Genomic DNA, 12,509 nt, shown 5'->3' on the forward strand with positions numbered 1-12,509 from the left:
TTAATTATTTTTGTGTGTGTGTGGAAACAGTAACCGTGGCAGTTATCTGCCCTTCCAGGGTGCGCGCGTTCATCGGGAGCGCTCTTGCAAGAAACAGTGGACGGACGCGCGCTCCCGACGTGCGGTACTAATCATGGCTGCTCTCAGTAAGTCCATACCGCATAGCTGCTATGAGATAGGACATACATGGAGTACTTCATGTACGAATTCCACCCTCCAGGTGACAGCCGGTGCTCTGGAGGTCTCATTCAAGATATACGCTCCTCTGTATCTGGTAAGTGTATTCGCGCGGATCTAAACGTTAATTCACCCTGGCAAGGGCGCAGTTAGCCTAGTAGCTAAGTTACATCAGAGTCCTGCAGGACGACGCGAGGGCCCGTAACAGTAGCTAAGTTATTTAGAAAGAAAAACACAAAAGTCTGTCTCAACCCGTCGTGTTTTACATTTACTAGCATACACATTGTGCAGGAAAGGTCGTTAGACTGATGACATGCTCAGATGAGCAGAGAGAGAGAGAGCTGAATGATACTGATCAAACTGTCAAATGCTCATTTGTGGAACTTTGTGCAGAACTTAGGCACTTTCGCTTTAATTGTTTATTGACATTGTTTAATGTTCACGTTTCCGCATTACAGTCTTCTTTTAATTATTTTGTTAAATTGAAATGATGCTTGACATACTTAATTTGATGATAAACTTTGCACAATCATTCTCATTAAACTGAAACTGCAGATTTAAGATGATCTATTACCGTTTAGCAAAGCAAGGTTTAGGTTCAGATGTTTTATTTGGCCAGGATATTCGCTGGCTCCCATTAAAACTAACCAATCAGATTCGTGAACGAATCGTTTTTGTAGTTTTGGATCTTTTCAATGAATTGGTTGAATCTTTCTAGCGAAATTTTGACACGCTTGTTTCATGCATACATTACTGAATGAATCAATCGGAAACAAGTGTGTCAAAACAAAAGTGTGTCTTTGGCCCCTATCCCTACGCTCACACCTAATCCTAACCGTCACATGGGGTCATCGGCAGGGGAGTCATAATCTCATGGGGAGACAGATTTTGATGTCACACCTGCTTGAACGATTTGTTCATGAATTTCCCCCCATTAAATAAACTGATAATTAGCAGCCATCGGTGCTCTGGCCCTAATAATGCTGTGCACTGATAAATCATTTATTATAAATATGGCAATAATCCATAACATAAATAATTGTCAGTTTTGATTTCATGATGACTTTAACCACAGATTGATGGCTAAATGCCACATTACATTAGTATATTTATTCATCAGGAAATGTTATCTTGTATTTATGTGCCTGTGATGTCTTGGCACAACTGGCTGGCAGTCTTTATAGATCTCATCATTGTGTTGTCAACTTTGGATGTGTCATTTGCTTCCATTGCAAAACTGCAGTTCATAGTGGTGCAACACCTGAACATGTAGGGTTGCTGTGCAGTGCTGGCATTCGGTTCAGTTTCGCAAAAACTATGGCTCACCACAGTGTCTGTCAGCATCTACAGAAACCATTGTGTTTGTAATGAATGATACAACAAATGTTACAGCCAATGTCATATTGAAAAATGTACTGTAGTCTATTGTGCCACATAAGCTCTCAGTGCATTCTTTTTCCTTTAAAGTTGGCATGAAACCAAAGTTGCCAGCTTCTCAAACAGCAAAAGATATTGGACAGGATTTGGGGAATTGATTGGATGGTTGGATCATTGTCGTTTGCTATTGGTTGATCATGTGAGTGACAGGTTGTCCCGCCCTCGCACCAGGGAACACATCATCAGAGAAGAAATGTCACTGCAAGAGGGAGAAGTTATTTTGATCAAAGATTACGAGGCCGCATGAATTTAATAAAATGACGTGAACGGATAAATAATTTAGAATAAATGCTACAATATTCCATAAAAAAATAGGAATTGTCCATTTTAATTTCAAGGTGACTTTAAAAGCTCAGAGTAAAATCAGAAATGGATTTATTTGAATAACAGGAAATATCCTCAACATTCAATTGATTGTTTTTTCTGTGTTCCAGATTGCAGCCATTTTAAGGAGGAGAAAAAAAGATTATTACAAGAAAAGGCTGCTTCCTGAGATCCTGCAATCCACGTCTTTCCTGACCGCAAATGGAGGCCTCTACATTGCGTTTTTCTGCATTCTCCGGTAATCTTAACAGAATTCCGCTAACAAGCAGTACTTGGAAATGTTTGCTGTCCCACGTGTACTGTTGCTGCAACAAGAGCTGTAAAGCAACCTTTGAATCCACGTCCTTATCAGCTGTTCAGAGTCTACGCACATATTCATCCAAATAGGATTGTTAAGACCATTGACACATCAAATAAATTATGTACTGATATAAACTTTTGGATTTATGACCGTTATTCTGCATGACCGGTTCAATAGAATGAAGGGCACTTAATTTGTGAATACATTTAAATCCCGTCTAAATGAGACAAATATTCAGCAGCGATATTACCCTCGGTTGAAAGCACGTCAGTTAGCTCTGTTGTGTAGTTTATGAATATAAATGACCTACTGTCCTTTCCATTGTTTCCTTTCTTTTTCCTCTGTTATTCAGGAAGCTGTTGGGACGTTTCTACTCCTGGTCGGCCGGCTTTGGGGCGGCACTGCCGGCCTCATACATCGCCATACTAATAGAGCGGAAAAGCAGGTTAGCCCTGACGTTTTCCTTTCATGCTGATCAGATTTCCTATGGCATTTCTTTTACACAAATTTCATGCAAAGTTTAAACTACATTTACACAACCTGCATATGTACATTTTCTCTGATGGAAAAGATTAAAGGCTCGTTCACACAATGGATGATAAATATAATGCTAACTATATTAGTGCACACTCCAATTGAGCTCTTTTAACTCTTTCACCGCCTTTGACAGAATTTTTTTTTGTCATTTATGAGACGCTATTATGCAACTTCTGAAAAAGTAGAGAAGCTCCGGATCAAAACACAGGAAAAAAAAAGAGCAGAAACAAGTGATTAAAGCAGTGTTTATGCACGTTCTAGTCTTTTTTGGGGGGGGGGGGGGGGGGGGGGGGGGTTTCAACATCAAAATGTTGCTTTTTTACCCACATTCAATTGTTGATAAAATAATGCAAGAAGCTAGAATTAAACTACTTTCTTTTGTTTGAAAGCAAAGGCTCTGTTTTGATCTATACGCTGGTATGGAAAGAGTTAAAGTCAGGTGGATGTCAGTGTTTTTATAATTTATCAGCTGGAAAATTGTTCTGAAAGCGATTCCAACTATATTTTATCTGCTGTGTCATTATAGTTGTGGTGTGGATGTCTCTATTCTCATATAATTAAAATAATTATTACAAATATAGTTCTTTATTGATTATTCAAACTATATTGTTATCTTCCTTTGTGTGACTGGGCCTTAACATCGCAAAAAGGTTAGAGATCCGATGTAATTCGTCTGTCTTCTTATGCAGGAGAGGACTTCTTACAATTTACATGGCAAACCTGGTAAGACAGTTCAGCGTCGCTTCTTTTCAGTTCCACTGTGTTAAGTCTTCTTGACAGTTTTTTCATACTGGCTTGACCATTTCCTGGCAGTTGTCAACATTGCATCTGTTATCTGTCACTTATGTTACTGTTTCTGGAAAGCTTTGATTAAAAAGTGTCTGTTTCAAGGAACCCTCAGCTAATTTTGATCTAAAGTGCTCTGTGTTATTTCCAGGCAACGGAGACGATTTTTCGGATGGCTGTCACGAGGGGTCTCGTTAAGCCCATGAAACATGGAGAGGTACGTTACGGTTTATGTTACCGTTAATACGAATTTAAAAAAAATAATGAAATTAATACATTTATTCAGCATGGATGCATTCAACTGATTAAAAGCGACAGACATGTTTTTAACCTGATCAGAACGTTTTGTTTGATGTCTATCTCATATTTTTAAATGTTTTCCCCCTAGGTCCTTCTCTTCTGCTTGACTGCATCTCTCTACATGTTTTTCTTCAGGTCAGTTGGTCAGCTTATTGGTTCTCAGCCCTGGTTCTGGAAAACGCCAGCACTGGTTATCTTCGTTTATTTAACACATCATCTTCTCATTAGTAGAGGCTCCAAGACTTGCTGAGGTTCTCCAGGACCAGCATTAAAGGGATAGTTCACCCAAAAATGAAAATTCTGTCATTTAGTCACCCTCAAGTTGTTCCAAACCTGTATGAATTTCTTTCTTCTGCAGAACACAAAAGATATTTTGAAGAATGTTGGTAACCAATCAGTTAATGGTCCCAATCGACTTCCACAGTATGGAAGAAAACTACCGTACTATGGAAGTCAATGGAGCCCATCAACTGTCTGGTTACCAACATTCTTCAAAATATCATCTTTTGTGTTCAGCAGAAGAAAGAAAGTCAAACAGGTTTGGAACAACATGAGGGTGAGTAAATGATGACCGTATTGTTATTTTTGGGCGAACTATCCCTTTAAGGACAAGCACAATCTTCAGAACACAGAAAATCCTAGTTGTTTGATTACAAATGTTGACCATTCCCATTTCTGGTTTTCTCTTCAGATCCAAAGACGGACTGAATGGCTTTGCTTTCTCTGCCTTAAAGTAAGTTTATTTATCGTTTATATGACTTCTGTACATACTACTTAAATTCCCAAGGATTTTCAGTTAATCCTAAGGCCCCCCAGGAAACACCCTGTTCAGAGTATGAAGTCATGTCAGGCTGCTGAAGGAGATTATGTGTCTGGCTGTGGCAGGTTTATTGTTGGGAAGGAGGAGATCCCGACACACTCTAGCCTGGCTGAGCACGCGTACACACAGGGTTCAGAGAGAGACGCACAGCCACCAGATGACAGACCAGAGCACACGCCTGCCTCCAGGGGGAGCTGCATCAGAGCATTTACACGCAAACTCCTAGACTCTATGTGAGTGTGAGATGTATACCTAGAAAACCATTTCAAACTTGCATTCAAGACTGGTATTTTTAACAGAAAAAAGTATTTAATTCTATCCAATACCGCCAAAAGTATTATATAATTAAACATTAAAACTTAATTAAGACTATTTATTTTTATTTGACATAATTACTTAAAGACTTTTTAATTTATGGAAAAATATTTAGAACTGTCAAAGTAAAATAAATTAATTGTGAACTAAGTTTACTCTTTTATCAGATGTGGTGTTATTCCTTTTTCTTTTGAATGACTTTTAGAATTTATGAGATCAGTTTATTCTATTGACCACAGTAATAAAATACTAATTAAAACCAAATCTGCATATATATTTGAGAAAATAAATTGTATCATAAAAACTACACGTACACAATACCATTCAATAGGTTTGTGTCAATACGATTTTTGAAATCTCTTATGCTCACCAAGGCTGCATTGATATTAAAGATACATTAGAAACTGTAATATTGTGAAATATTTATAACTGCTTAATAGGGCTGTAACGATTTACGATATTAAACCGAAATCGCGACACTCAGATCCACGATCCTGTGTCGCGATATGAGAAGGCAGATCGCGATCGACACACCCCTTCCCAGACTTATCTTTCTCGTCCAGAATAGATCCTATGGCTGTGACGGGGTCTTTTACATATTAGGTATGGGAATTTCAAGCAAAAATAATATTCGAAGATCGCTGGGTAGGCCTATCATTTGATTATTATTCAAAAACCGCGCTCTCCCCCACACGCACACACGCGCGCGCGCGCGAGCACACACACACACAAGCAAACACCAGAGCAAGTGAGCAAAGCGCGCGGTGTTTGCTTGTATGTGTGTGTGTGTGTGTGTGTGTGTGGCACCGGCGCGCGCGTGAACTGGAGCTCACCTCATAAACGAATCGAAACTTAGAAAGCTTGAAATACTTTTACTTGATTTAACGTTTATTCAAAACATAAAGAAATGGCGGCTTAGGCTAATTCGTAGGAAGTGTGCATTTCTCTATATAGGCGCGTTCACTCTGTGGCAAGCGTTATTCCTGCGCTTGAGATGCGGGTCATGCGGAATAGGCAATATATTATTTGTGGTTTACAAAGTAAGCCGGTTACCTCAGAATAATTTTTAACATGCTCGAATCATCTCCACAATGGAGTATAGTTCTGTTTATTTTTCAAAAGTATTTTGTTACAAGAAAACAGAGTTAGCTATTTATTTATTTATTTATTTGGCTTTTTAAATCCTCCCTCCTCGCAAGAATCGCGGTTTGTATCGAATCGTGGGTCAGAAATCGGGATACGAACCGAATCGTGGGTTTGCTGTATCGTTACAGCCCTACTGCTTAATATATTTTAAAATGTAATTTATTCATGTGATGGCAAAGCTGAAATTTCAATGTCACATGATCCTTCAGAAATCATTCTAAAATGCTTATTTAACGCTCAAGAATAATTTCTTCTTATTATCAAAGTAAAAACAGTTGTGCTGCTCAATATTTTTGTGGAAACCGTGAGGATTTTTTTTTAAGTTAATAGTTTTTTTTAACAATTTTTTTTATTATTTGATGAAAAGAACAGCATTTATTTGAAATGGAAATCTTACATTATACGACTTTTATACATGTATTTGCTGTCACTTTATATACATTTAATGCGTCCTTTATCAATGCAATTATTATTTTTATTTTATTTTTTTATTACTGACCACAAATAAAAAATTTACTACCTCATGCAGTGCTGTTTTATACATTTATAGTGGGTAAAAAATGGCTTTACTTCCATTTGCCACTTTGTGAGTTACTTTTTATTCCTGGTTCAACCGTCAGCTTCATTATCATGTGTGAATGTTCCCCTGCTTCATAAGGTATTGTGCATTCGCATTCATTGTGCGTGTGTTGTCCCCTTTAGATGCAAACATGGACCCAGGCATAGATGTTGCAAACACTATCAGGACAACTGCATCTCCTACTGTGTTAAAGTAAGAGTCTGAGACCACCAAACCTGCTGTCTTCCAAACCATTCATCTGTTTGTTCTGAGCACATGTGTTCGAATGCATAAACGTGTAGCATTCATCTGGGTGAAAGGCTCTGTTGATATAGCAGTGCCCTTTGCTCACTGACAGCTGATGTGAAGTTGCTGGATGTTTTCTGGAGAGCAGCTTCTGAGATGCTTGCTGCTTGCTTTGTGTTTTTAAAGGGTTTCATCCGGATGTTCAGTGTGGGTTACCTCATTCAGTGCTGTTTGAAGGTTCCATCAGCATTCAGACAGGCCTTCACCAAACCCTCTCGTCTGCTCTGGCTGCTCTACAACAAAGAGAACTTCCAGCTAGGAGCTTTCCTGGGATCTTTTGTCAGTATATACAAGGTATTTTTTTCCTATGAGACGGCAAGATTCTCTGCAACTTGTAGGGGTTTTTGTTTCCTTCACCTTTCTCAGTAACGTATTTTTCAGATGTGATATTTCTCTCTCTTCATCTCACTTCTATTTTATGAAAGGGCACAAGCTGTTTACTGAGATGGATGCGGAACCTGGACGACGAGCTCCACGCTCTCATAGCAGGTCAATTGTGTTTTGAACCCCTTTCCTTTTGCATAGCCATTAGAGATTCTCAGCTCACCTTTTTCTCCATCTTTTCAGGTTTTCTTGCCGGCACATCAATGTTCTTCTACAAGAGCACCACTATCTCCATGTACCTCTTCTCTAAACTAGTGGAGGTAAGATTTCTATTGCTTTTCTAGTGGTTTTAAATGAGTAGGGCTTCTCAATTATGTGTTTGCGGTTCGCTATCCTCCACCTACCCAGCTCCACCTGCCTAGATCTGCTACAGGATTTATCGATGTCTATTTATGCAGCAGCAGCAGCATGTCTTACATGCTCAAAGTAGTGTATCTATTAGCAGTAGCAAGTCCATACTTGCTCTGTAGAAGCAGAAGCATTAATCAACATCATCAGCCTAATACATTAACGTTGCCACATTCAAAAACTCGCTAAAACTATTCAGAGAGTTAATTTATTTTAGTAATTCAACTTAAAAGTTGAAACTAATATATTATATAGACTCATTACATGCAAAGTGAGATATTTCAAGCCTTTATTTGTTATAATTTTGATGATTATGGGACAGTTATGAACACCTTTTCACAATATTCTAATTTTGAATTTGGGGTTTTCTTAAGCTCTAAGTCATAATCATCAAAATTATAACAAAAAAGGCTTGAAATATCTCACTTTGCATGTAATGAGTCTATATAATATATTAGTTTCACCTTTTAAGTTGAATTACTGAAATAAAATAACTTTTGCAGTATATTCAAATGTTTTGAGTTTCACCTGTATAAATAAATAAAACTAATTAAGAAGTGTTAGTCTGTCGATAAATTACCATAAAAGCCTTATATATTAAATATAATTAATATAAAACTATGAACAAAAACGAATAATATTTTATACAGTTCATATAAAGGTTCAATATATATTTTTGGATTTCAAAAATAATTTATATACCATTTATAATATAAAAAAATATATATATTTGTTTAATCATTAAAATTATTATTTTAATTTTAAATATAACTCTGTATATGTGTGTATACATTGTTAATAATCTGTTCACTGTCTTTTTAGACGTTGTATTTCAAAGGGATCGAGGCGGGCAGGTTTCCTTACTTCTCTGAAGCCGACACCATAATCTATGCCATCTCCACCGCCATCTGTTTTCAAGCGGTGAGTTTAAAACGTTCTTTAAAATCTACCTAAAAGGACCTTCTGGATGCCCAAGGACAGGTTTACAGCAAGGGAAAATACAAACTACATTAAAATGCAGAAGCTGTTTGTGCCTGTGTGACTTATTGATGACTCCGTCATGAACTGAATGAGAATCACGCCAAGTGCGGTTTCCATTAAAGATACGTAGGTTTGCCAGGTTTTAAATTAAAAAGCAATAAATTCGAGACAATTTCAAAAACCTACTGGAGACATGCCCATAGTTCATGTGTTTTATTTTGAAATAATTTTGTTTGACATGTCCTGGATGGGATCTGATCAGGCGGTCATGGAAGTGCAAAATCTGAGACCATCATACTGGAAGTTTCTACTGCGGTTGACAAAGGGCAGGTGAGTATTAATGGAAAATCTGACTTGATTATCAAGTCCCATTATTCATATGAATTGTTGAACACACAAAGTTATGATTTCTTTGTCCAGGTTTGCTCTGATGAACCGAAAAGTGCTCGATGTTTTCGGGACCGAGGCTTCCAGAGACTTTGGTGACTACACGCCTAAACTCGACCCCAGATACGCGCTGTGTCCCGTCGACATGGACGTGCAGCTGGGCTGAGAGAGACGTCTTCACACAGACCAACAATGACACAAAGGCACGGAAAGCTCTTGCACACAATCTCTCTATCTTACATTCTCTCGGCCTGGCGCTCATTAAATGTGAAGTGAAAGTGTGAAGGCTGTTATACGTTTACGTTAATGTGGATCTGAAACATTTTGCAATGTAATTACCGCAGGCAAGATGTGACCTCTCTGTACACACATTATAAGCATTTGAAGATGATTTGAGGTTTATAGGATAATGGTTGCTTATTGGATTCTCAAGGGCAGAATGACAGACAGACTAGGAATGTGTTCACGCTAACTCAGCAGTTCCTGAACTATTTGGGATTTTGGCCTGCAACCTCTGTGTTTTTTTTTAGTCTGTAGCATTAACTTAATCGGCTTTGAGAATATGAAACTGTTTTTAATTTTTTAGTTTAGTTAGGAAAATTCAGACAGTTGTTTACAGCACAACGTCGGCCATCTTAAAAGGTGATGCTGGATTATTTTTGGTCGTTGTCATTTCAAATCCTACCAAAAACGATCAAATCTGTAATTGACTGTCAGGATATGCGGGTTCAGCCATGGAAAAAGATCTTGCTGACATCAGGGTTGTGTATGATCTCTTCTGTCTTTAGTGTGCTCTTAATTCTTGTACAGATAAATTGAGACCTTCTGGTAAGTAGAGGCTTTTATGGAATGTTATTAGTGCACATTACTGTGTAACTACACATTTACTAGCCACCTTTTATTGCAGATTTGATATTTGCAAATATTCTTTCAGGAGAGATAAGCTGATTAAAACTCCTCTTAATGGACTTTCACCTTCATTTTTTAGTAGCAAATCTTTTTTTTTTTTATTAACAATAATAATATAGTGTAAAATCTGACAATATAATCGCAGTATTGCTGTGTATTTGAAATGTAATTTATGTAAAAAGAAAAAAAGAAAGCCTTATGTCTTTGATGTTTGTATAAAAGCAAAAGCTTTATATTAAAAAAAGTTCAGATGAAATAAGGTCTAGTGTTTTATTTAACTATATATACGCACACACACACACCCACGCACATGCACACACAGTGCCTGTCAAAAGTTTGGCAACATTCATTTTTTTTTATGTTTTGAGAGAAATCTCTTCTGCCTAACAAGGGTTCATTTATTTAATCAAAAATACAGTGAAATATTACAAAATAATATATTGTTACGGTTGTGCTGCTTAATATTTTTGTGGAAATGGTGATTCTTTTTTCAGGATTCTTTGATGAATAGAAAGTTCACACTGAAGACTGGAGTAATGATGCTGAAAATTCAGTTTTGGATCACAGGAATAAATTGCATTTTTAAATTTATTCAAATATCAGTTATTTTAAATTGTAATATTAGTTCACAATATGACTAATAATCACTTTTTCTTTTTACAAAAAAAGATCATGTTGTCCTCTTAAAGATTGATTTGGATTGGTTTGATAGTTTAACAGATGTTATTTAGATGAGTGATACATTTAAAAAAAACTATATATAACCGATTTTTCCAAACGTCCACTGGAGGGCGGTGTTATACTCTGTTTAAATCGCACATCATCCAAGATTTGAATCCATGAGTGCACTCATTAATTTAAAATTTGCAAGACTAATATATTTATTTGTTTATATAGGCGTTTATTTGTAAACCGAGATAATAATAGTAGTATCTTTATTTCTAGTAGTAGCCTAGACCAATTTAATACGGAAACTTTATTTGCGTCCAAAATATACTTTATATATATATGTATATATATATATATATATATATATATATATTTTTTTTTTTTTTTTTTTTCATTTTATCTTAAATTATGGCCCTAGAGGACAAAATACAGTGATTGTCCATAGAGGAGAGGCTCTGAATCTTCTCAGTGCTGCACTTTGTATTCAGTTCACATGATCCTCCTGACGCAGCTCAAATTGTCTTCGAAATGGTTACAAATTGCTTTGTTTTGTCCTCTCACTTTCACATTGGCTTTGTTTACTGACAAGCATTTGTGTCCATGTTTCTCGACTTTCTGTCCAGTCTCCGGCCCTCTGAGCGGCCCAGTGTGAGAGTCATGTCTAGTCCTGAGAGAGGATCTGTCCATGCCTGTTCATGAACAATGATTCATTTGAACTGGTGGAGAAGTGAAAACTCAGAACACTCAAAAAAGACATTTGACTTCTACATTGATATATTTGCCAGACTATACTGCAGCTCACTGATAAAATGCTCACCCTGAATGCACTGTACGTTTTTGAATCAAACCAGTGACCTTGGCGTTGCTGATGTCATGCTTATAAGTTGAGCTACTGTATGTAAATGGAATGGCGTTCTTCTTTCTTGATAAACGAATAACATTTTCATCTCCGTTCTGTTGATGGAAAAGGGATGGAATTAAATGTGAGATGCTTTTTAAGACTGTCCTTGCCGCATCTCCAAGGAGAAATATTAATCTGATCTCCGATTCCTGGTGACGATTCTCATTTTCACGGTTATTTCTTAACCAGAGAGAGAGCAGAAGAACAGACATCCGTGCTGTGGTCTCAAATCCGTGCAAACGCAAACTTCTAGAACAAATCCACGCATTAATGTGCGACGCAAACCCGTCTTTAATTGTGCCAGTATTTTTGCGGTGACCTTCAGCACAGATGTAGCAAACTTTCTCTTGATTCACGTCCTTCATGCTGAGATTTCCCACAGGGCCTTTTAAAAATAACCGGTTGATCTAGAAGTTTCGGTGAGCACTTTTCAGGTGCTGGCCAATCAATCACTTTCAGCTGTCTCCATGGCAACTGAATCTCATCAAACAGTCTGAAGGATGAGAGTGTGAATGTGTGCGGCCAGAATGTGCATTTATCGAAAATCATCCCTATACTGTACTTGCAGCAGCTGAGCATTCCTCAAAATGTACAAAAGCTGCAACGTTTCTACAAGGTTACTGAGGGCTGCAAACTCTCTTTGTCTCGGTTCCAGTGCTGTCTCTCTTCTTCACACTTGTCTGGGACCTGATCCAGATGAATCGAACCCAGGTGCAATGTCAAGCTGTCATGTTTGTTAGAAACCGGCGAGAGGTGTGTGTGTGTGTGTGGTTAGCCTCAGATGCACACCTAATCATGGCATGTCCTTTCTTGCCTCTGCCTCCAGGTTGTCAGGATCCATGGCAGAATGAGGCCACACAAATGCTCTGATCAAAGTGATGCGGTTATGTCTGTTTGCTGTTGTATTGATGTCAGAGAAGTC

The 12,509-nt window shown here is 37.6% G+C and overlaps 1 protein-coding gene across 1 annotated transcript; it reads left to right on the plus strand.

The window, feature by feature from the left end:
* Positions 1-48: 48 nt before the first annotated feature.
* tmem135 (transmembrane protein 135) lies at positions 49-10,271 on the plus strand. Its single transcript, XM_079599005.1, has 15 exons — positions 49-274; positions 2,049-2,176; positions 2,592-2,684; positions 3,466-3,499; positions 3,714-3,779; positions 3,951-3,997; positions 4,554-4,595; positions 4,748-4,915; positions 6,846-6,915; positions 7,135-7,302; positions 7,434-7,497; positions 7,576-7,652; positions 8,563-8,661; positions 8,984-9,051; positions 9,142-10,271. Exons 1-15 carry the CDS (start codon positions 134-136, stop codon positions 9,272-9,274), a joined length of 1,398 nt encoding a protein of 465 aa, XP_079455131.1. The 5' UTR covers positions 49-133; the 3' UTR covers positions 9,275-10,271.
* Positions 10,272-12,509: the final 2,238 nt, after the last annotated feature.

The sequence above is a fragment of the Phoxinus phoxinus genome, assembly GCF_949152265.1.
Source record: "Phoxinus phoxinus genome assembly, chromosome: 23".
Taxonomy (NCBI): domain Eukaryota; kingdom Metazoa; phylum Chordata; class Actinopteri; order Cypriniformes; family Leuciscidae; genus Phoxinus; species Phoxinus phoxinus.